At 40.4% G+C, this 22,942-nt stretch overlaps 1 protein-coding gene across 12 annotated transcripts in view; it reads left to right on the plus strand.

The window, feature by feature from the left end:
- nedd4l (NEDD4 like E3 ubiquitin protein ligase) overlaps positions 1–22,942 on the plus strand; it is a 56,214-nt gene that overhangs the window by 28,571 nt on the left and 4,701 nt on the right. For 3 of the 12 annotated variants that reach the window (XM_049018814.1, XM_049018812.1, XM_049018803.1), the window contains 18 exons: positions 152–254; positions 455–615; positions 1,013–1,148; positions 1,464–1,649; positions 1,815–1,895; positions 6,898–6,954; positions 8,898–9,032; positions 9,583–9,729; positions 13,431–13,628; positions 16,716–16,793; positions 17,570–17,584; positions 18,201–18,255; positions 18,862–18,920; positions 19,014–19,079; positions 19,241–19,470; positions 20,321–20,442; positions 20,715–20,785; positions 22,460–22,555. In XM_049018814.1, coding sequence (XP_048874771.1) covers positions 152–254; positions 455–615; positions 1,013–1,148; positions 1,464–1,649; positions 1,815–1,895; positions 6,898–6,954; positions 8,898–9,032; positions 9,583–9,729; positions 13,431–13,628; positions 16,716–16,793; positions 17,570–17,584; positions 18,201–18,255; positions 18,862–18,920; positions 19,014–19,079; positions 19,241–19,470; positions 20,321–20,442; positions 20,715–20,785; positions 22,460–22,555 — 1,996 coding nt within the window. The remainder of the gene's footprint in view (positions 1–151; positions 255–454; positions 616–1,012; positions 1,149–1,463; positions 1,650–1,814; positions 1,896–6,897; positions 6,955–8,897; positions 9,033–9,582; positions 9,730–13,430; positions 13,629–16,715; positions 16,794–17,569; positions 17,585–18,200; positions 18,256–18,861; positions 18,921–19,013; positions 19,080–19,240; positions 19,471–20,320; positions 20,443–20,714; positions 20,786–22,459; positions 22,556–22,942) is intronic. The other 9 variants (XM_049018815.1, XM_049018807.1, XM_049018806.1 and 6 more) reach the window with 8 other exon arrangements.

Here is a 22,942-nt window from a genome sequence, read left to right on the forward strand (position 1 = left end):
AATGCAAACTTTTTTTTTTTTTTTTTTTGTCACATTCATGTTTGTGCTCATATGTCATAAGCTAACAGATGAAAAGTAGCCTGAAATGTGTATGCGGTTTCCTTCAAAATATCCGAATCCAGAATATGTCCTTTGTGTTTCTATGTCTCAGTCACAAGTCGCGTGTGAAGGGTTATCTGCGATTAAAAATGGCCTACTTGCCTAAGAATGGAGGACAAGAAGAGGACAATGCTGAAACAAGAGAAGAGGCAGAGGTACATTTTTTCTTTAGCTAGCTTTTTTTGAAAGAATTATCTGGACAGATTTTGGAATGACGCCCTTCTGTACACCTCAGCCTGTAAGTGAGCAAACGCATGATCACAGGTTAAAGTACAGTACAGTATAGCATTCCTACATAAAAGATGTTAATGTAGCCATTCATAGATGGAATCACATGAACGTTTTCCTTCGGTAGGGATGGGAGGTAGCCGATTCTGCAGACTCAGGGTCTCGGCGTCAGCAGCCACCTCAGCCACCCCTGCCCCCTGGCTGGGAAGAGAAGATCGACAACCTTGGTCGCACCTACTACGTCAACCACAACAACCGCACCACGCAGTGGAAGAGGCCCAGCTTTGTGTAAGTATACAGAGCGATGCTTATACATGCCACGTGACGTCTTTTGCTAGACTGTTCAAAGGCACAACAATTCCAATAGATAAGCACTGCGGATACCAGGTTCTCTTGTACATCAGGTTGTATTTCTGCAGAAGGTATTATTTTACAAACTGAACGTGTGTTTTGTTCTTTTAATAGGTGCCTTTCTGCAGGGCAAAAGAGACCCACTGGTTTGCATTAGTGTTTAGTGTTGAATCATTCAGCTATTCTGCCTGAGAGACATTGGTGTTTAATCCAGAATGGATATTGGTGTATTGTAGCCTTCAGTGGAGAAAACAGATACTAGGTTCTGTGTGTATTGAAATAGAAATCTGAGTTCTATAGCAAAGTGAACGTGTCTGGTGTTTGCCTGTTTCAGGGATGTTGTTTCAGAGACAGAGAATGACAACCACATCAGGCAGATCAATCAGGAGGCTCACCGCGTCTTTCGATCGAGGAGGCACATCAGCGAAGACCTGGAGAATGAGTCCATCGAACCGCGAGACATGGACGATGTGAGTTTGTCAGGGGCTCCCCATGAATTCTAGTCTCATAAAACTAGTTTAAAGACCATAGCATCTACAACAGACCCAAAAAGTTCTGTATAGTGTTTATAATGACACTGTGTTCATTGTAGTAACAGTATGTTAATGATAAAAAAGGTGTTGCATTGACAAGAAAAACAAACGGAAGACATTACATAAGTTCTGAAATGAATGACTATATTGCTAAAATTTCAGACTATATATGCTAATGATTATTGCTCCGTAAATATATTTACTATTATGTAGTACAAAAGATTTGTTTCCACTTTTTTTTTTTTCTTACAGTCCTGGGAGCCAATCTCAGAAGAGGAATCCATAATAGTCGACCCTCTGAACCAACCCGTAACGCCACTCACCTCGCCGACGCCCGCCCCCCACGCTAGTCCCCAGGCTTTTGCTGAGGAGATCAACCTGCGCTTGTCACTTACGGGCGACACAAATGGAGAGGCCTCGAGCTCCGGTCCTTCTGTGGTAAGTGCTGCACTTTGGCCTCCTTTGCATTTCACTGAGGGTAACAGCACAGGCGTATAACATTATGAATAGTCCTGCTTAAAGTTATTTATCAACAGGGGGGATGGCTGTAGGCCTTGCACTGTAAATCACTTGCTTTCACACACAGTGTCCTGTCTCCCCCAGCAGAGCCAGCTATCCTCCAGACTTCGCTCGTCAAGCATGACAGATGGGGTCAGTGACCAGACCCAGCCCCTGCCACCAGCGGTATGCTGCCTCTTCTTCCTCCTCCTCTTCCTCCTCCTCCGTCCTTATTCGCCTCTTTCACACATCCTCACTGCCCTTCCTGTGTTGCCCACACAGTAAATCACACCCATCAGTTCCTCCCTGTGATTTCTGCATGCGATGACTAAATCTCACTCACTGCTTTGTGCTAAACCCATTTATGGGTGATGGTTACAGAATCAGTCAGCTGCAGCTTTTGGATGAGCAGTAGAATATGTATGTATACCAGATAAAAGGAATGACTCACTGGGCATCCTTGGACACCTTTATTGGGTATAAAGACTGCAGACGCAGCATTCAGTTTGAACATAATTATTATAATAATCATAATTAATAATAATAACAATAATAATAATCATCTTTATTTATACACTGCCTGGCCAAAAAAAAAGTTGCCATTTCAATTTAAATCAGCAAATACTTACAATATGAAGCCAATGACTGGATCATTATTACAGCTCAGCGATGTTATGCAGCAATAAAGTGAAGTCAGCTGAGTACCTGAATCTACTGATTGGCCAGGTTACACCTCCATCCATCACGAATGGATTTTTTCTTTCCTGATGTCATGGGCATATTCTAGGGTGAGAAAGCCAAGATTCATCTGGCTCGGATTGTCAAAGACTGGTTCAGGAGCACGAGGAATCATTTGCATACGTGAATTGGCCACCACAGGGTCTTGACCTCAGCCCCATTGAATGTCTTTGAGATGCTGAAGAAGACTTCATGGAGTGATTCAGCTCACTTTGTCAATACGAGATCTGTGAGAAATGGATGCAAATATGGATGAAACTGAATGCAGAGATGTTGCATAAACATGTGGAAACGATGCCATGACAAATGTGCGCCATAATCGAAGCTAAAGGCAGCCCAACGAAGAATTCAGATTCAGATGGTGACCCTTTTTTCGGCCGGGCAGCGTATAACACTTTTCATACATGGAATTCATCTCAGTGCTTCACATATGGGATTAAAGTAAAACCAAAGATAGAGAAGCAAGTAACATATAGGTCAATGAAATTGTAGGAAGATGGATTCAATCTTAGTAAATTAGATAAGCAAGAGTGAATAAAAGCTAAACAAACAAATAAATAATAAAATGCAGTAAAATATAAAGGAACATGCCTATGCATAGAGCAAACATGTCCACAGCTGCTGGAAATCCTGGGTTTTTGTGGGATTTTGAAAAAGTTGAGACCTTCAAAAAAATTCTGGACAAAAATATGTGAAACAAATGAGTAAAATTTAGTTTAAAAGTTTTGGCTTTTTTGTTTATTTTTGCTTTTTAAAAAATGGATTTCATATGTCGTCCATCAGTTTTCCTGCAAGATAAATTGAATTTTTCAGAGAACATTCAAAGATTCATACATACCTTAAAGCAGCATCTCCCAAGCCGGTTCTCAGGGACCCACAGACGGCCCACATGTTTGCTCCCTCCCAGCTTCTGGTAGTAGCAAAAATGTGGACTGGCTCTGTGTCCCTGCGGGCCGGATTGGGAAGTGGATTTCATGCACTGGAATATGTGCTGTACAAAAATGTAATGACAACTTAATTTATCTGCCATAAAGCAGTGTTTCCCAAGCCAGTCTTCAGGAACCCACAGACAGTCCACCAGGAGCTGGGAGGGAGCAAAAATGTGGACCGTCTGTAGGTCCCAGAGGACCGGATTGGGAAATGCTGCCATAAAGGCTGAATCAGTGGTATTTCCATGTTCAGAAGTGTGTGAGAGGATTGGGGAAAAGCTAAAACAATGGTATTGTTGTTTTAAGAGTGGGCATATATTAATAACAATGCAATCAGTAGAGTTAGTGTGTGTTTCCCCTTTCAGTAATGATTGGCTATATTTGTCTACGTAGGCTGAGGTTCCTCACTGATTAGGACTGTTTGGCGGATTGACTTTTCAATAGCAGGTTCTGTAGGGATAAATTTACTTTGAAATGTCTTAGTGATGCATGTTAATGGACAGTATGCTGGAGCACTGTAATTGGAGTCAAGGAATCGGTAACGAGGTTTTGGAAATCTGCGGATTCAGTCTTTTCAAAAGTGCTTCAAGGTTTCTTTTAAATGCTCATACGGCACCAAGAAACCCATTTCCTTCGGTCTTTCTCAAGTCTTTAACAAGAATTATACACGGGGGCGATTAGATGGTAAACAATGCTTAACAGGAAATTCATTTTAAATGCACTTTGTGAATTATGGTTCTGTTATGCCATTAGACCTTTTTGTTAGCACTCTGTAGCTAAGCAACCATGTACATCTTTCAGCTGTTATGGTGTTTTTATGTATGTCATGTTATAGAAAATCTGCTGTTTTCTTGTCTCTGTAAGGTGGTATATATAACCTAAAAAATGAAGTGTTCTATATTTAAGTGATTCAACATTAATTTGATTAATGCTCCATGATGGTCTCAAAATCAGCTAATCAGGTGCAGCTATTGAATGAGCTTTGGCAGATGTGTACCGACTGACAGGAATCATTCAAAGGCATATTGCCATCACATGTTCAAGTAATAAATGTAATTACATACACATTATATACAGTTATGACAATCTCTGGATTGATATGATTCTGTGCAGTTTGTCTGCCATGCACGTGTCACCAAGGTAACCTAAGTCTTCATTTGTGACTCTCTACCAACTGCTTATTCATTTAGTTGAATAATTATTAGAGAAACAATAGAGATCCTGCACCACTGGTACTTGGACCGATAAAAACTCATAATATTTAATAACATTATGAATGTCACAGATTTCATTGATCCGCTTTTTGACTTACACCCAATTTTCTAGGTTTCATTTAGTGGCGTTATATGACACTTTCTGTGGCATGTAAGGATCACTCATCTCTGTTGGAATATGTTGCTGTTGCCTGTTTATTTAAAGCGGCAAATTTTGAAAGTTCTTATACAGTAACGTTGCTCTGCACTATGGCCCTTCATTTTCACGTTCATTTTGTGTACGTATTTTTTTTTTTTTGCTAATGAAGCAGTGAAAATTGCAGAGAGGAATGGAGAGAGCTTGTGATCGTTTTTGGTTGCTGGGAAGGTCCATAGCATGGTGACAGGAAAAGCTGTCAGCTGCTCTCAATGCTCTCATCCAGCATCCTTCCATCTCCTCTTCTTGCTAATTAAGTGAAACTGCAGTAAAGTCGAGAGACAGAAGAACAGGATGTTGTATAATGTATGAGGAATCACATAGCTTCTATTATATACTATATAAAGCAGTGTGCAGTTTACGGAAGAATGGCGGGGGGGGGACTTGTACTGGCACTGGCACTGTGGCTTCTGAACTCCAGGGCCGTTGGCTTGGTTCCTGCCCCTGATTGTGTGCTCGTTAGTCCCCGTGTCCATGTGGGTTTCTGCTGTGTATTCCACTTTCCTCCCACGGTTCAAGAGCTTGCATTCGTGTGAACTGCTGTTTCGTAGCTGCCTATTGCATGTATGAGAGTACTCTACGATGGCCCACCGTCACATCCTGGACCTTCCCTGCCACATGCCGTGTGCTTTCTGTGGGGGGGCTCCAGGGTCACTTGACCCTGTACTGGGGAACGGATGAATGGTCATAATTTATTTTTTTTTACTTGCACTTAGGTGTGTTTGTGTGGGCTTTTTTTGTCAGTCTAATATATTTTCTTGTTTTGTTTTGTGCCATATGTTAAATATGAAGTCATATAAAGACTGATTTCAGGAACGTTTTCATTGTCTTGGGAGTTGTTCAGCTGCTTTTGCTTCGTTTCAGTTTTCCACAGCATGTGCAAAGCAGTCCTTAGTCAGCCCTGGTAAATCATCCTGCATTGTGCTCCAATTTCTGTGTTTTTCCTGTGCTTGGGTACAAATTGATCAGCTTCTTTTAGTGAATAAAAAATTATGACAAATTTTAGTGACAGGAAAAGAAGGATGAAACTAGATGAAATTGAAGTGAGGAAAAGACAACCAGTGAAGGACAGCTGTGAACAAAAGTGCATACTTCTTGAAAATGATATCCATGCTTTGGGTAAAGAGATTTAAGGCTGATAAGCATCTCTATTTGCTGATTGGACTGTGGACTTCAGCTGGTAGCTCTGTTATGGCATGACATGCATTTTTTTGGCACAGTTTAGGACCACTCAGCCCTTTGGGGTTGAGATCAATGGCATTTATAGGTAATCATGTTCATCCTGCACTGAAGCCTTTGGAATTTTCGGAATTGTACAGAAAAGTGATGCTCTCATTTACAGAGTAAAAACGGGAAAACAAATCAGATTGGTTTGCAAACCATTTTCTTTGACTTTCCTAAACACATTTAAACGTTAATTTTAAATTCTAGAATGGTACAGGTGAACCTCTGTTTTCCAAAACCCTAAATCAGACAATGGTGAACTTAAATATCAAAGAAACGTGTAAAAGTGTTTGAAACGCTTTGAAACGCTTTGATGCCAAGTTTTACTGAAGCTGCTACCTCATAGCTTTTGTTGACCGTATGTTTTTTTTTTTTCTCTTCCATTTTTGCAGTCAGCTACATTTATTTTGAACGTAAACGTAAAATATGCATTGTGTGATTTTGCATTGTATATTGTAAATGAAAGAAAGGACCAAGTGTCCTTTTAAGAAGATGAGCACTTCATTCGCACAATTCATATGCGTGTTGGGTTTGATTTTTCTTGTGAGTACTTAAAACGTGGCTGTAGTGTAATCAGTTTTTCGAGATCATTTGTCCTTTGAAGCATTTTTCTCAACCATTCAGGCAGTAAATACATAACAGTTCATACGTTTTTTTTTTGTCATCTGGATCATTTTTTCCCCCCACTCTGCTTTTTCCATATATTTGTTACGCCCATGCATGCAGACCCTCACCAGTCCACTCGCTTCCTTCCAAATACTCAGTCACTGGAGTGCTCCTGTTGCCATGCTTTCCGCTTACGACCCCTCACTCCCATTCTGCACCCTCTGCTCTGAGCAGACAAACCCAGAACAGGCCCTCACTCTGAAGTTATTGTTTATCACCAGAGCTCCCAGACCAGAAGAACCAGAGCTCAAACTGTCACAGGCGTTGAAGAGCCTATGGTAATGTCCTTTTATGTACATCCTTTTTTCCCTATTATTTATTTATGTCAAAAAGTGTCATCATACAAATACAGTCAGGTGAGGACTCAGCGTTACTAATAGTCAGGGTGCCATTAGTAAGATTTCCCAATGAACAACTGAATACATTGCACCCAAGATGGGAGAGTTTAACAGCCATTGTACTTCTTGTTTTTTGTTAAAACAAATTGTTTTAATGCCTTTCTGTCCAAGAAACATTAACTGAGACAGGCACAGTTCATGAAGGCTTAACATTAACCATTAATAATGCGTCAGCATTACAACTTGACCCATCCACTTTTTTTTTTTTTTGTCTTGGAACTTTTCAAAAAAGTTTTATATTGGAAGAACAGTTTAAACTCGCATAGCATTAAATGGGAGCCATCTAATAATTAAAACACTAATTTAAATCATATTTGTAAGTACTTGAGTAGAAATACTTGAAACAACAAATTTCATATAAAAAAGATTAAACATTTTTACATATTTATAGTCAGTCATTTTGTTCAAAAGAATGTTTCTTTGGTTTTATTCATTGTGGAATGTTGAGACTAACAACCCTTTTTTTCCCCTTAGACTGATCTTTAGTTTGACAGCTTATTTTATTTTCCGTTGTTTAAAAATGAGACTAAAATGCTGTGCTTTTAAGAGTGCTGGGTTTTCACGTCGGAAGGAAGTTTGCGTCACATTACGAAACAGATACATTTATTCTGTGTTCATTAGCGTTAAAACACGATTGTTCGCAGTTTTCCAATTTGTAATAAAAGGAAATGAGCCAGGGTAATGAAATGAATAATGCTAACCAATAATAACCAATAATGCGTACCATTTTATTGTACACTTGCTGGAGTTTTATTGAAGAGTACATGTTTATGTTTCGATTACCAGAGTCCCAATAAGGCGTAGATTAGAAAATTAAACCATCACATGACCAAAGTACATGCTTTAATTGCCGTGCATGAAAATTTTATTCTGATAAATGTTTGGTTCTTGAGTACTAATAATTACAGTAATAACAAATAAAAATGGTCTGGCATAGCCCATGGTTTTAAACTACTGGATTTTTAAGGGAGTGAGTCCTTTCTGGGACTATGAATGTTTAGATTAAAAGCTTTGATGATCATACCAAGTAATACCCCTGTGTTGTGTATGCTTAATGTCAGAATGCATACATAATTCATATGAGCTTAGTGTTCTTTACAGGTGATATTTATTAAGCTTAGCTTGTACACTGCAAATTTATCAGCAGGTATCAAGGATGTCTTTGCAGTGTGGTAGACATAAGTACTACTGTTTTGCTTTTAAGTTTGTCTCTGTGTGAAATTATATCGTTATGTTGTTTGTTTACTGGTCCAGCCAATGTTTTGATTAATTACACTTGTCTGGCCTTTTAATAGTGTGATTGAGGTGTTGCGTCTGTGTATGGTTGCGAGGTGCTGGTCATGTCAGACTTCTGTAAATAAGTTCCATGTATATTATTCATTAAGTTCAACTTTTTTTTTTTTTTTTTTTTTTTTGCCTGAGACAGCATAATTTTTTGGTTTTAAGGAATTATTTAAGATGGATATTTGTATTCATGGCAAAATGTTAAGCTTTGCTTTTATTGCATAGTTTTCCCTGGTTTCTGTTAGACACACTTATAATGAACAATCTAATAACCAAATGCTGGGTAATGAAAGTAAGTAACTTCAGGAGGAAATTATAGGTTACATCTGAGTGTTTCAGAACCTGTCTGAATATTGTCAGAATTCAGTGCCTATCTATTAGAAAACAGTCTTCCAGATCTCAAATTCTTGGATATAGTGTTTATTATTATTATTATTATTATGTAAAATTTTCCTTTCCCCCACTCAGTTTTGCAGAACCCTTTTGCTCGGTTCCTCATCAGAAGGATTAATCTGAGCTTTGCTGTTTCACTCGGTCAGTCACCTTCTGCGGTGCAGTCCCTCACCACGCCTGGCCTACCCCCAGGATGGGAGGAGAGGAAGGACGGCAAGGGGCGCACATATTACGTCAACCATAACAACCGCAGCACTACCTGGACCCGCCCCATCCTGCAGGTACACAGTCACCAGGATTTCCTTCAGGGCTCATCAGTGTCGTCACTCGCCATCTCTTTCCTCTTCACTCATTGTTCTCGTTTGTCTCTCAGCCATCTCGCCTGATTGCTGCTTCAAGTGTTTTGGGCCTGATCTTTCATCTCTTGTTATTTATACTCTTCTCTTACCAGAGCTTGAATTTGCTTTTCTTTCCATACACTGTCGAGACGGCACTCGGGCGACTTCTGTCCCGTGTGTCACAAAGGGAAAGTCAGTTAGTCATTTACGCGGAATGAGACGCTGATGATTAAACCCTGTCAACCTTATACGTGCTCATCGCTTACATTTGCTTGTTTTTGGCTTCTAGCTTCCCGGCATATTTAACGAAACTGCAAATCATCTCTTGGGGATTAGTGGTTTGAAGGCTCACCCATTGCGCTCAAGGTCTATGACTGGCTGGCCTGTCCCTTAGTCATCCGCGATGAATCCTTGTGCACGCAGACATGCTTTTCCGGCGGCGCTTTTGTGCTGTACATTGACTGCGCGCTGAGCTCTCGTTTTACTTTTAAAGCGTCCTTCTCCACAACAGCTCACAGACGATGGGGCCGCCACCTCCACCCCCCCCACAGCCGCGCCCAGCAGCCACCTGAGCGAGCACCAGCTCCGCCGGCCTCGTAGCCTCAGCTCCCCCACTGTCACCCTGTCAGCCCCTATTGAGGTGAGAGCGCCAGCCCGCCCTGCCCAGCCCTGCCCTGCCCCCCCACCCGCTTCTTCTTGTTCCCATCGCTAACATCCTCGTCTCCCTTCTCGCTCTCCTTTCTCCTCTAGGGTCAGCCCTTCTTCACCTCTTTGACTTACAACGTTTCTCATCCACTTGTGTGCTGATATTAATCTCATTTCCACCCTCTTATTTTCTCACCTCTTTCTTTTTTCGTCCCCTTGGCAATAGGAGGACAATAAATAATTTACAGGAAAATGACCAAGTATATAAGGCAAGTGTGAAACACATATAATACATTGTGGTGAAAATGCTTTGATTCCATTTTCCTTTGGTCTATTTTGTATTTTATTTAATGGCTTTTTTGCTTACAATTCTTGAAGCTGCTCTCTCTGTTATGTGATAAGGACATAAAAGAATGGAATGCTGATATTCATTCTTACTATGAAATTTAAGTATCATTTCCAGATGTAAAAGGTTTTGTTTTTAAAGAACGATTGAATTACGTTAGAGACTTAAATTCTGGTGTGGTCCTTTTTGCTTTTGGTCATTTTTCATAGAGCGTTAAGTAGGAATAGAAAGTTTTTCGGTATGATTTTTTTTAATATCGCTTCGTTTTTTTTTTTTCCCCACCTCATTATTTGTTGACTAGTCACCGCGGAATCATTGAACAATACTGGAATATTAATACTGAGCTGCTTAAAAGCAAACAGCTGTTATGTGCAAACTGATATCGATTTGCTCATGGTGACTGTGTCAGCAGTACAGTTTGTAGATTAACATATAAATATTTGGAACAATCTAAGGACTGGAATGTAAAGATATGAAGTGAGAGTAATACTCCTGGGCAGCGTAGGAGAGCGAACAGAGCCATATGATATGGAAATGTTATGGAGGGGGGGGGTGGGCTTGTTATTCTTCTGTGGCAGAGGAGATGGGTTGGAGCAGTGAGGTAGGGAGGTATGGAAACATTGCAAGGGAAGAACAAATATGAGGACAAAACAATGTTTTGCAGTAGCACTGCATTGTGCTACTGTAGATAGCCTACGCATTTTTCACAGTATTCTATCATATTGCTATATTTAAAACCACACAGTGCTGCCTTTGATTGAGAGTGTGTGTGTGTGTGTGTGTGTGTGTGTGTGTGTGTGTGTGTGTGTGTGTGTGTGTGTGTATGTATATGTATATGTGTATATGTGTGTGTGTGTGTATATATATATATATATATATATATATATATAATTGTCTGTGTGTTTTGTATATAATTGATTTAAGAGACGTTCAAAAGAAACGGATGTTGAAAATTTAATCAGACCATTACATACCCTTATATGTAATGGTCTGATTAAATTTTCAAAATGTCTCTCTTTTAAACGTCTCATGAATCAGTTATGAGAGACACTTAAATAAAGAATGATATACAGTATCGGCTTTTAGTGTGTTGTCACAGCTGAATAGCTAGGGCAAAATAATCTTTCCTTTTGAAACTATTTCATTTTCCTATAGCCAACTCAGCTTTGCTATCTTGAGTTGTTCCGTTAATAAAGTGACAAAATCCATACATTTGGGAATGTATTTATTTGTCAAAATGCCACCTCGTGATTTCCCTCATAGAAAAGCTCTTAGTAATCTGCCTGACTATTGAATTGTGCCACTGACCACGCCGTTGATCAGACTACACCACTGCTGTTGGCTGTTTCTCATACAAAGAACCAATGTTTTCTTTGAAAATCAGTGCTTTTCTTAGGTGTCCTTTTGCATTTTTTGTTCAGATTATTTTGCACCTGTCGATCCATCCATCTCAGATTAGGAATTTTGATTTCTAGAATGACAGACCCAGATGTGAGCAATTAAATGTACAAATTCCATAACCGTCGGCGTTCTGTGCAACCAAAGTACTAACATTAAGTTGCTCATTACCTACCTTAGGGTGCATTTGTCATGAGCAACAAATCAATAGTACATTTACTTTAGATGCAGCAAATTAATTTGATTTTCTTTTGACGTGCTTTGTATTGCAGAAACGCATAAACTGGAGATGTATCTCTTGTCTGACTATGTTCACAGATTTGTTTGCGTAAGCTCCATTCACCGCTAACTTCCCCTGATGAGTACATGAGTCGAAGCACAAGCAGAATGATTGCTCACAAACAAGATGAATTATGGGTAGCGTACCTGCCAATAAGGATCACATCTTTCTTAAGAAAACTTCAACTATTGGTTTGTGTTTTGCGATCTGTGGGTTGGATGGCATTTTGAAACAACATGCTTTGTGCTTTTGGGTCATGTGATGATCACGTTGCATCATGCTTATGAAAAGATTTTAGCTGCTGTTGCTGATTCCAGGTGGAAGGATTAACTGCAGTTTTTTTTGTTTGTTTTCAGCCTACTGTCAAGCCAGCCTGCTTGCATTTATGTATGACCTCATCTTTCATTTCATGGCATGTTAATGCACAGTAATATTAGGCTCTCTGAATCTGACGAGATGTTTAAGATGATGAAATTAACATGTTAGATTCTTAAATAACACAGAATTGGTAGTTAATATAACGGCATCAGAATTTTCTTTTAAATTGAGCGCAGCAAGCAAAGTATCTGCTTTGTAACTTCGCTTATTTTTTGCTTAACGGGTCATTTCAGAACAAATGTCATATTTGTACAATCAAACTGAACAGATTGTACCATAGTTAGCCAGTTAAACAGGTCAGATTTAAGAAAGGGCTTGAGGGAAGCACAAATGTGGCGCTCCGTAGAATATGAACCTGCTGCCCTTTGTCTGCAAGACCAGCTGCTCCACATCTAGTTATTAATAATTCCACATTGCTTTCAGAGGCTTGCAGCTCGGCACATGCTGTCTTTCCGTTGCCTCAAAAAGAATTTCTTTCAAACGCGTTGCTTTTGATATTAGATGCCCGGTTAATGTACTCTGTGAAAATCTATTAGCATTAACACATAATCGACCTGCGTCAGCGGAAGGATAATTTTGTTTTCTTCGATCTGAGAATTTGTATTTCCTTGCAGTCAGTCTAAAGAAACAATCCAGGTCACAGCAGACACTGTGTCATAGTATTCTGTGAATGAAAATGGAACAGTTTTTTTAATATAAATAAGCCGCAGTTTGAATGTAGTTTTGTATTTAGAGTAAATGTAGTGTTTGGGCTTAATTTTGATAACACGGCAAGTGTATGTCAAGTATCGGGGATTTTTTGAGCAATAGATTATAACAGGTATTTTTTCAACTCAGGAGCATAGGATTTTGAAGTTGGTCATCATGTCTTCAGGGCACATAGACTTCCTACAATCGCAAATGCCTGCAGGTGATCAGGTGTCAGAATTGTCACCTTGAAATCATCTAGAGTTTATTGGCTTTGACCATACACAGGAAAAGAAAAAAAAGAAAATGGAATAAAGCAGCCAGTTAAGACAGAGAAGCAATTGCAGCATTAAATGCCTGAGGGAGACACTGGAAGGATGTTTGATGAATGATGGACTCATTATAAGAGTGACGTCAGTGGCTTGTCAACAAAGTCCTTCAAAATACATGAAACCATGGTTCATTTTCAAATGCTTAAAAACCAACTGGTACGCTTCAGTTGTGTTGCACAATAAAAGTAAGGAAATCAACTTGTATAAATGAACTAAGTGAAATTAGTATCTTGTTTTGTGATGAAATTCATTTGTGCAATTGTAAACCTTTCCAGGGAGCCAACAATATCCAGGCCCGACGTGCAGTAAAAGACACTTTGTCCAACCCACAGTCACCGCAGCCCTCGCCTTACAGCTCTCCCAAGTCCCAGCACAAAGCCACTCAGAGCTTCTTGCCGCCTGGCTGGGAGATGAGGATAGCGCCCAATGGACGCCCGTTTTTCATCGACCACAATACCAGGACAACCACCTGGGTAAGCGACGCTTTCAGTGTTTCAGCCAGGGAAGCCGGAGATGGCAGATGCAAGGCTTCTTTACACACTACACCTGAATCTGTTGCAACCTTAAAATATTATTTAAGAGTTTTTAGCTCTAAGTCCTAGACTGAATATAAGATTTCCTGCTCAGTTAAAGATTTAACGAAAGAAGAGGTTAATGGAGCGTCACACAGTTTTTAACAAAAATTACATTTTACTAAAGCTGTAAATGGATTACTTGATTAATGTCAATTACTCGATTATTAAAAAGCATCGATTTTAAGATTTTACGAATGGATGACTCAGCAATATGGCAGAAGGAAAATGGTGCGTAGCAGATGAGGGTCAAAACAAAGAACGAAGGCATCAGTTGTGTGGAAACACTTCACATTGAAAGTGAGTGAAAATGCAGCACAATTGCAATGCAAGAACTGCATAGAAACATTCAGGTTTAACGGACTCACTGAATAAGGAGAGGTTAGCCATAGCTATGCACCATGTAGCCTCTCGGAGTAGCCTAGCCTGTCTTTGTCATCACTTTGACTCGAATTATTTCCTACGATTCTTGTTTGTCAAAATAATTGCTGCTAAGACAAATGTTAGCCCCTTTGCTTAGCCACATCATCTAACATAATACGGTACGTAATAACCATATAACATTTGTTATTTTTTGTGAAAATGCTGTGTTGTGCTTTGGTAACAGCAAGGATGTGAATGGGTATGATTATCTGTGAGAGCTCATGTAAAAACAGACAGATTTATTTTACAGTTACTGGATAATGTTGAAGAGGAACCATCATTAAAATTGCGCAAATGTTTTGATACAACTTGTTAGTGATTTGAGCCTTGCAGGCCGGTCCTTGCAATGTGACAGTCGCATGTGCCTGAAATCCTACATTGTGAAAGGGTGGTACAGTGGCGCAGTGGGTAGCACTCCGCACTTCGTGTGTGTGTGCAGTTTGCATGTTCACCCGGTGTGCGTGTGGGTTTTCACCAGATTCTCCGGTCTCCTTGCACTGTGCCTAAACATACAACTTAAATGAACTAAATTGCCCTTATGTGTGACTGAGTGCACCCTGCAGTGGTTGGTTGGTTGCTATCTTGTGCCTATTGCAATGTGTATTATATTATATTATATTATATTATATTATATTATATTATATTATATTATATTATATTATATTATATTATATTATATTATATTATATTATATTATATTATATTATATTTATACACAGTATGTATTCAGCAAAGCTTAAGTTCCCTCCCACTGTAAGAACATGCAGCAGATGAATGGGTGACTCTCAGCTGCCCCAGGGCTGTGATGGAGTATGAGCCCGGCCATGGATCGGCCATGGCCTGCGGTTCGGGGTGTCCCCTGCATCGTGTCATGTGTTCCCTGGGGTTTGGTCCGGGCCCAGTAGCACCCTGCGCTGGATTTCTGGGAAACAGTTGGCGGGATATGTTTTTCAGCTCAGTCTTGGAGTATAAGGTCAAAAACTAAGTTCACAGCTTACTATGATTATTGACTTGTGTGGTTGCGTCTATGGATATTCTCAGTTGTGTCTGTTTAGTAACTAGAAGCAAGTTGTTGTTTATTAATTTAACATGGATGGATGGATGGATGGATGGATGGATTATTTATCATCTTGCATCAGAAGTGTAAAATTTATCTAGTACATCACCTGTTACCCTGGTGACTTAGAAATTGTCTCAGCTAATAGCCTTAAATTGTTATAAATACTGTTTTTTGACATAATTTACAGATTTTATTTGTACTTGTTTAGCACATATCTTTTCCTAGTTACGTTTTGTCCTGTGCTCTCCTCACCATCCTGCATTAAATTTCCCTGCTGGATAGATTTTCATCATGTTCAGCCTTAGGCGGGTTCCAGTGTAGATATCTTAGGCCACAATCCAACCTTTGATGGAGCAGGTGTACACTGCTAATGGTCTAGTGGGTGCTGTGTTTCGGATTGCTTCACAGGGTCTGTGTGCGCCCCTTAGTGGTAACAAGTGGCACTGCATCTTGTCGATCTTTGGCCACAGTGTAATTTGATTAACTCCTTTCAGTGCGTTTCTTTCTTTATTTTTATTTAGTGCGGTATTTCTCAACTCAGTCCTCGGGGACCCCCCAGACAGTCCATGTTTTTGCTCATTCCTAGGTCCCAGTAGGGAGCAAGGAGGGACCAAAAATGTTGGCTGTCTGGCAGGGAGCTGAAACCCTGTGCCATCTGTGAGGGTCCCCGTGGACCGGACTGATAAACGTTGCTTTAGTGTGTTTTAAATTAATTAGTTTGGCTATACAGTATTAAACCAAGCACCCAAATATCCCATTTTCCCATTCTCCCCTCTGACATGATTCCCATGCCAGATCAGGATACTGTAGGTGAAGACGAGAGCACCATCCCTGTGGAGGAGTGACACATCTAAAGGAGTGTGTTATTCACTCAGTCCCACCCAGAGCCCGTAGGCTCACTGCTGTACACTAATGAGTGGCAAGGGAACCCAGCCATCTGGCCCGCCCAGTGGAACAGAGGCCAGTTTAGTGTTCTCCAGGCCTAATGCAGCACAGCAGGGATTGAGTCCTGACCAAACCTGGATCCCTGCGGTAGGGTCACACCTGCCTTTGACCTCAGGAGGTTCAGTGTGTCGTCATTAATATCAGATTGTTAGCGTTTGCTAATAGTCAAGGCTAAATTGCTTGGAGGATTCTGTGAAACACCTTACTATACCCAGATCCTGGGGTGTTTTAGATGTTCTAGATTCCTTCATCTCTTGCTGAGACATTGAATGAGACAAAGCAAGTAATTGTATATTAGCAAATAATTGGCTTGTTATGCAGGTTTGGGTTGTTAGCCCTTTAATGTTTAATTCGTGCCAGAGTCATAAGCCGCTGATTTTATTTATTTATTTTTTTCTGTTGCTATGCGTATGAGATCGGCAGTTTCTTGTTTCTTCCCAAAGCGTGCCGTATCTTGGCGTATGATTATAGGACAAACACAATAATCTTAGGTTTTTTCTTCCTGTTTTTTTTTTGGGCAATTCACTGTAACGAAACAAGATGCTATTCTGTCTGTGTAGGAAGACCCACGACTAAAGTATCCTGTGAATATGAGGACAAAGGCTACTCTGGATCCTGGTGATCTAGGTCCACTTCCTGTAAGTATGAAATGATTTATCTGTCTCTTTGAGTTTTCCTCGCGTTTTCTAATTGCTTTCCCGCAGTAGTTGTCATAACATTGAATTATAATAAGTATGTCTAGTTTTTGTGTTTTGCCAGTAGGTTACACCCATCAGATATTAATCCCTCACATGAGGGTACCTAAAATGACCATGGAATTTGTTTGTCTTGACGGGCATCGTTGTACATCTCTAAAGCTTAAATATTGCTTAAGCCTTAAATAGCCATCTTGTCTTCAGCATATGCCCTATCTTATATCATGTTTGTAGTGATTATGAGTCTTCCTTATGTTTTATTTTGGAACAAATTCAGTTAAAGGAAATCTATAGTACATCTGTGCAGCAGCTTAACCAGGTTTGGATCGAAAGCGTCCTTTAAGATCTCTACCTGATTTCATGCACTGGAACAGGTCCGTGTGGAGTTTTGTAACTGAAATTTGACATAAAGGAGCTGGTTTTTCAGAGCGGCCATGCAGTTATGTGAGTCGCTCTGCTTCATCACCTTCTGCGTTACCAACCAAGTCTGCTTCATGTTTTCGCCAGAGTTTAACTGGAGAGCACGGCAGTCATGCCGTGGTATAGATCATGCCTCTGGAAGGAATTTAAGAGGCGACTTCATTGAAATTGACTCTGTATGGTTTTGGACACTGGCTTTCTTGTGATGAGGCAGAGTGGTGATGTCTCACGGGCTGCTGGTGTGTTTTTCTGTTTCCCTCCATGGCGTGGGACACCTTGTGTGCCGTGTCTTTTGGCAGAACCTGCTAGAGGAGGTTGGTGCTGAATGCAAGTGCAGATCGCCCCCCCCCCCACCCCCCAACCCTACCCGTTTGGCTGCAGTCTGCACTCATAACTAGCATGGACTGTGTCTCATTGTCCTCTTTTTTTTCTATACAATCCCCCTCCCTGTCCCCTCTCAGAGCTGCACACTGCCTTCACTGCACAGGCATTTGGGCATCAGACAGCTAAACTGGCCCCCGTGCGTGTGAAGTTTAAAACAGCCGTGTTGTGCCCCTGCTCTGGGGTGATTTTTCTGCTGCAGAAGAGTGAACACGCCTTATTGTCAGCTGCATGCGAGTGGATCCTCTTAAAGAGCATTGCCTTTCTTGGAGTGGACTTTCATCTGTGGGCCCGTGCAGTTTAGTTGTTTTTAAAAAATTTTTATCTTTAATTAATGGGGGGAAAAAATAAAAAGAACATCCTGAAGCCCAGGGATGTGGGAGGGGGCTGGCCTTAAACTAACCTTCTCCCTTATTGGATTGTGACCTGGTCTCAGTCTCCTGTCACTGTTTCACTGTATACGTTTGCTTCCATATCAGGTGACTTCGGAGTATGTTCCCTCTCTCTTATTCTCTCTCTCTCTCTCTCTCTCTCTCTCTCTCTCTGTAGCCTGGCTGGGAGGAGCGTGTTCATACAGATGGAAGGACATTTTATATTGACCACAGTAAGGCTGTACTACGTCATTCCTGCTGAGCTGATCATTTGCTTGTGTTGTATGTTTAGCTGAGCTTCTCACCAGCTAAGACACAGCGGCCTTCACGTCTGGCAGATGGCTGAAGTACAGGCTACAGGCCACTACCCTGTAATGTATCGGCTCCTCCCGTTTTTAAATGGGACTCCACTTATCTTAGCTCAGTTTTCGGATTTGTGTCCGTGTGGAGTTTGCAGCTTTTCCCCATGTCATGCTGTTTTCCTCAGGGTGCTCCAGTGTCTTCCAAAGGTTTACTAGTACAAAGACTGTTTGTCTCTGAACTGCCCATTATTTAGTGTCTGTCTGTCGCTTTTTCTTTCGTTTTCTTTCTTTCGTTCTTTCTTATGATGGACAAGCATCCTGTCCAGAGTGTACCCCAGCCTTTTGCCCAGTACTGCATTGATTAATAAACTACAATTTTTAAATTAAATTCAACCCTCTGCCTTCACATGTATGCAGTTCTGTTGTATTCTATTTTCCTATAAATGTCGCATTTTCTAGGTCTTCTGTATATGGGATCTTTAAACTAGAAACTTCCCGTTTTTATGTTAACCCCAAGGTTTACTTTGTCATTATTAGACTCTAAAAACACACAATGGGAGGACCCTCGCCTACAAAATCCTGCCATCACTGGACCTGTACGTACTTTCCTGTCCAATCACAAATGATTTGTAGCATTTGTTTGGCCAACAGCTTGTAGATTTTAAATTGTTTTTTATGTGTGTTTTTAGGCTGTCCCATACTCCAGAGAATTCAAGCAGAAGTATGACTATTTCAGGAAGAAATTAAAGAAACCAGTAAGCTAGGATTTCAAAATAGTTTTTCCATTTTAACAAACATATTTATATAATTCTGTGTGTAAAAGCCACAGAAGAAATACTAGTTTAAAAAAAAAAAAACACACGCATACACAGGTGGCCCTGGTAAGGACTTGCTGTTTCTCGATTTCTTGTCTCAGGCGGACATTCCCAACAGGTTTGAGATGAAGCTGCACAGAAACAACATCTTTGAGGAATCGTACCGTCGTATCATGTCCCTGAAAAGACCGGACATCCTTAAAGCTCGGCTATGGATCGAGTTTGAATCAGAAAAGGGGCTGGACTATGGGGGTGTGGCCCGTGAGTGGTTCTTCTTGCTCTCCAAGGAGATGTTCAACCCCTACTACGGTCTTTTTGAATACTCAGCCACGTGAGTAAATGTATGGCTTATTGGGTGGGGAGAGGGATGTTGGCCACCAATGCCAGCATTCATCTACCAAACACATTAAAAATTCCCTTGAATTTAGCTTCATTTTTTAGCACATAGGCTTTAATCACACCATGCGCAGCTTTCAATGTGAATTTGCTTCTGGTTCTCTAGGTTGCAAACGTTTGTCATTTCATATAAATGCTTGGGTAGGGGAGCATCATGGTAGAACAGTATTACAGGGTAGCCATTAAGAAAACATGTAAATCAATTTAAAGCATTTTTTTAAAATCTAGCAGAGCTAAGTAATATCTAAAATAAGGGCTGTGTTGTATGAATAAGCACGTGGGCAGGTTTTCAGTTTGTAATTAAGAGAAATGGAAACATAGTTTAACGTTAAACTCTGTGTCATATTGTACCCTATTCATTCCTGACCATTGAATATCCCATGTGGTCTTTTGAGCTTCATAATCAAATTATTCTGCAAATAAAGAAAAAAGGGATTAGTATAATAGTCATTTATTCGTGCTCAGACTTCATAAGCTGCTCTACAGTGATTATGAGCCCCAGTTGTGAATAGGGATTTCTCCACTTTGCCGCTGCACTTCTGGCGGCCGTGTGCAGCACCCTGCCACCATGTGGAGAACAGTCAGATGATGGTGCGACGTGAAACTGTAAAATGATCCAGCACCCAACCCTGATACCAAACTGAGAAGCATGAACTGCGGAACTAGTTTGCTAAATAGAGTTTTTGTTACATTAGCCTGAAGCTATCCGATTGACATGTACATTGTGCATTATATTCTTCGCGTTAGAGTCCCCGTTCACGACCATGCTTGGTTTTCCCCGCCAGAGATAACTACACGCTGCAGATTAACCCCAATTCTGGGCTCTGTAATGAAGATCACCTCTCCTACTTCAAGTTCATCGGCCGTGTGGCTGGGATGGCGGTGTTCCACGGGAAGCTGCTGGATGGTACGCTCTGCCGCCACCTGCTGGCTCTCTGAGCAGCTGTTCCGTGTTCTTTGACCCCTGTGCGATAGATAATGCGCTCATTATAGTATTAACCTGCGGGCTCTTCCTCCCGCAGCGGGTTCTTGCCAGCTAGTGATTTTTAATGTGATGACTTTTTGTGCTTTTTTTTTTTTTTATTGTAATACAATTGTTTTTTTTTTGTATAACATGATCTTATATACCACTGTACTTCTTCGTGAATATTTTTATCCATTAATATTATTTTTATTAAGGTTTCTTCATCAGACCCTTCTATAAGATGATGCTTGGCAAGCAGATTTCACTGAAGGACATGGAATCAGTGGTAAGATATGCTTTAGTTCACGTGTATGCATTAAGCACATGCAGTGTCTCACTGTTACTGTGCAGACCACTAGGTACATTTATTCTCTCACAGTAAGGCTGTAATGGTCTATCTTGATTTTTGTGTCTTGCGAGAATTTGAGTCCTCTTGTAGCAGTAGCCATATAAAGGAACGTGGGTGATATCGAACAACGTTCTGCGTTAATTGTCACATGGTGTCTTAGTGAAGCTGGCACATAGAACCCACCACGCCCCTCACTAAACATACTATATCTGTAAATATCTGTAAATGCTGGGATCTACCACAGCATTCTCCAGTTACGTATTATTCAGAGAGTGAGCCGTTTGTCAAAGAAAAATCTCGCTGCTTTTGCATTTTCACACTAGTCAACTTGTATATTTATTCAAGGTAGCTCCACAACAGTGGATAACATACTGGTTAAGAACTCAAAGGTTAATAGTTAGCAATTGCAGTTATACACTTTATGTGTAAGTAGTCGAGTTCTTCTACATCAAACTCACGCAACCACTTTGCTTTGTGCACTGGGGCACAATCATGCTGGAACAGAAAAGGACCTTCTCCAAGCTGTCCCCATGCAGTTGGAAGCATAGGATTGTCCAAAATGTCTTGGTATGGTGAAGCATTAAGAGTTCCCTTCACTGAAACATAGGGGTGTAGCCTGACCCCTCATAAACAGCCCCATACCATTATCCCTCCTTCACAGAACTCTTACAGTTGGCAAAATGCAGTCAGGCAGGTAACGTTCTCCTAGCATCTACCAAACCCAGACTTGTCCATCAGACTGCCAGACAGAGAAGCGTGGTTTTTGTGCTGCGAATGCAAGAGGAAGTTTGGAACTCTGCAGTTGAGTCAGCAGAGCACTGGTGCCTTTTAGGCACTGTGCGCCTCTATGAACTCCGCCACCCCACTCTGTTACTTTACGTGGACTGACACTCTGTGGCTGAGTTTCAGTTGTTCTTAAGTGCTTCCACTTGGCAATAATACAGCTTACAATTGAATGGGGAATATCTAGCAGGGAAGAAATCTCACAAACTGACTTATTGCAAAGGTGGCATCCTATGATAGTATCATGCTTGAGCTCTTCAGAATGGCCCATTATTTCTCAAATGTTTGTAAATCTGACTGCATGCCTAGGTGCTTGAATTTAGACCCATGGTAATGGGTCTGAATGAATCGCCTGAATTCAATGATTAAAAGGTGCGTTCCAATACTTTTGTCCAATTAGTGTGTCTCATACCCACAAACCATTATTATCATTTTTATTGCAGTTCTTGTTGTTATTCTCTTATTATTGCTTCTATCATTTGCTGTCTCAGTTGCAATAATTGATAGAATCCATTGTTCAAGTTCTGTAATAAGTAGCTTAGGTTTTTGTATTTTGGAAATCTGTATGCATCAGGCATTACATTAGATTATGTTAGATTATGGGTCAGTTACTACAGGTTTCATTGATCATGTATCAAGGGCAGTGTGTGACTTTCTGGGTTAGGGTCCGAAGTTTGCCTGTTAAGTAATTAAATTGAATATAAAAATGTTTTTCTTTATCTTTTTAAATGAAGTCATCCACTGTTTTTAATAGAAATGATTTGGAATGCAGTGACCATGTATTTCAGTCTTTGAGGTTAGTTTTTGTGTTTTCCCCCTTGTGTGTAGGATAGTGAATATTACAACTCACTAAAATGGATTTTGGAGAATGACCCCACGGAATTGGACCTGCGGTTTTGCATTGATGAGGAAAACTTTGGTCAGGTAACATCCCTTTTTGAATGGTACATAAACTGAAGCAAAATGTATGTATTCAGATGAATTCTTACACAGACATAACCTTTAAATTTTATAGAATAAGTAAAAGAGGAGTTATTTGGGGTCATTATGAAATAATACCAATAGTAGTCACTTTCAGACATGGCACATAATATTTAAGAAAAACTAGTTGAAATATAGCAGAAGACATTTTCTTCCCCCTGATACGTGATGTTCACAGAAGTGAGACCATATCATGATAACAGCAGTCTCGTTACAGATGCTTTCCTAGTCATTTTAAATATGCATTATTTGTAAGCTGGTGTAACACAAGTAAAAGATACTATTTAGAAACTCATTTCGGCTACAGTCCTGCTGGCGTGTTATATATTC

The sequence above is a fragment of the Brienomyrus brachyistius genome, chromosome 7, assembly GCF_023856365.1.
Source record: "Brienomyrus brachyistius isolate T26 chromosome 7, BBRACH_0.4, whole genome shotgun sequence".
Taxonomy (NCBI): domain Eukaryota; kingdom Metazoa; phylum Chordata; class Actinopteri; order Osteoglossiformes; family Mormyridae; genus Brienomyrus; species Brienomyrus brachyistius.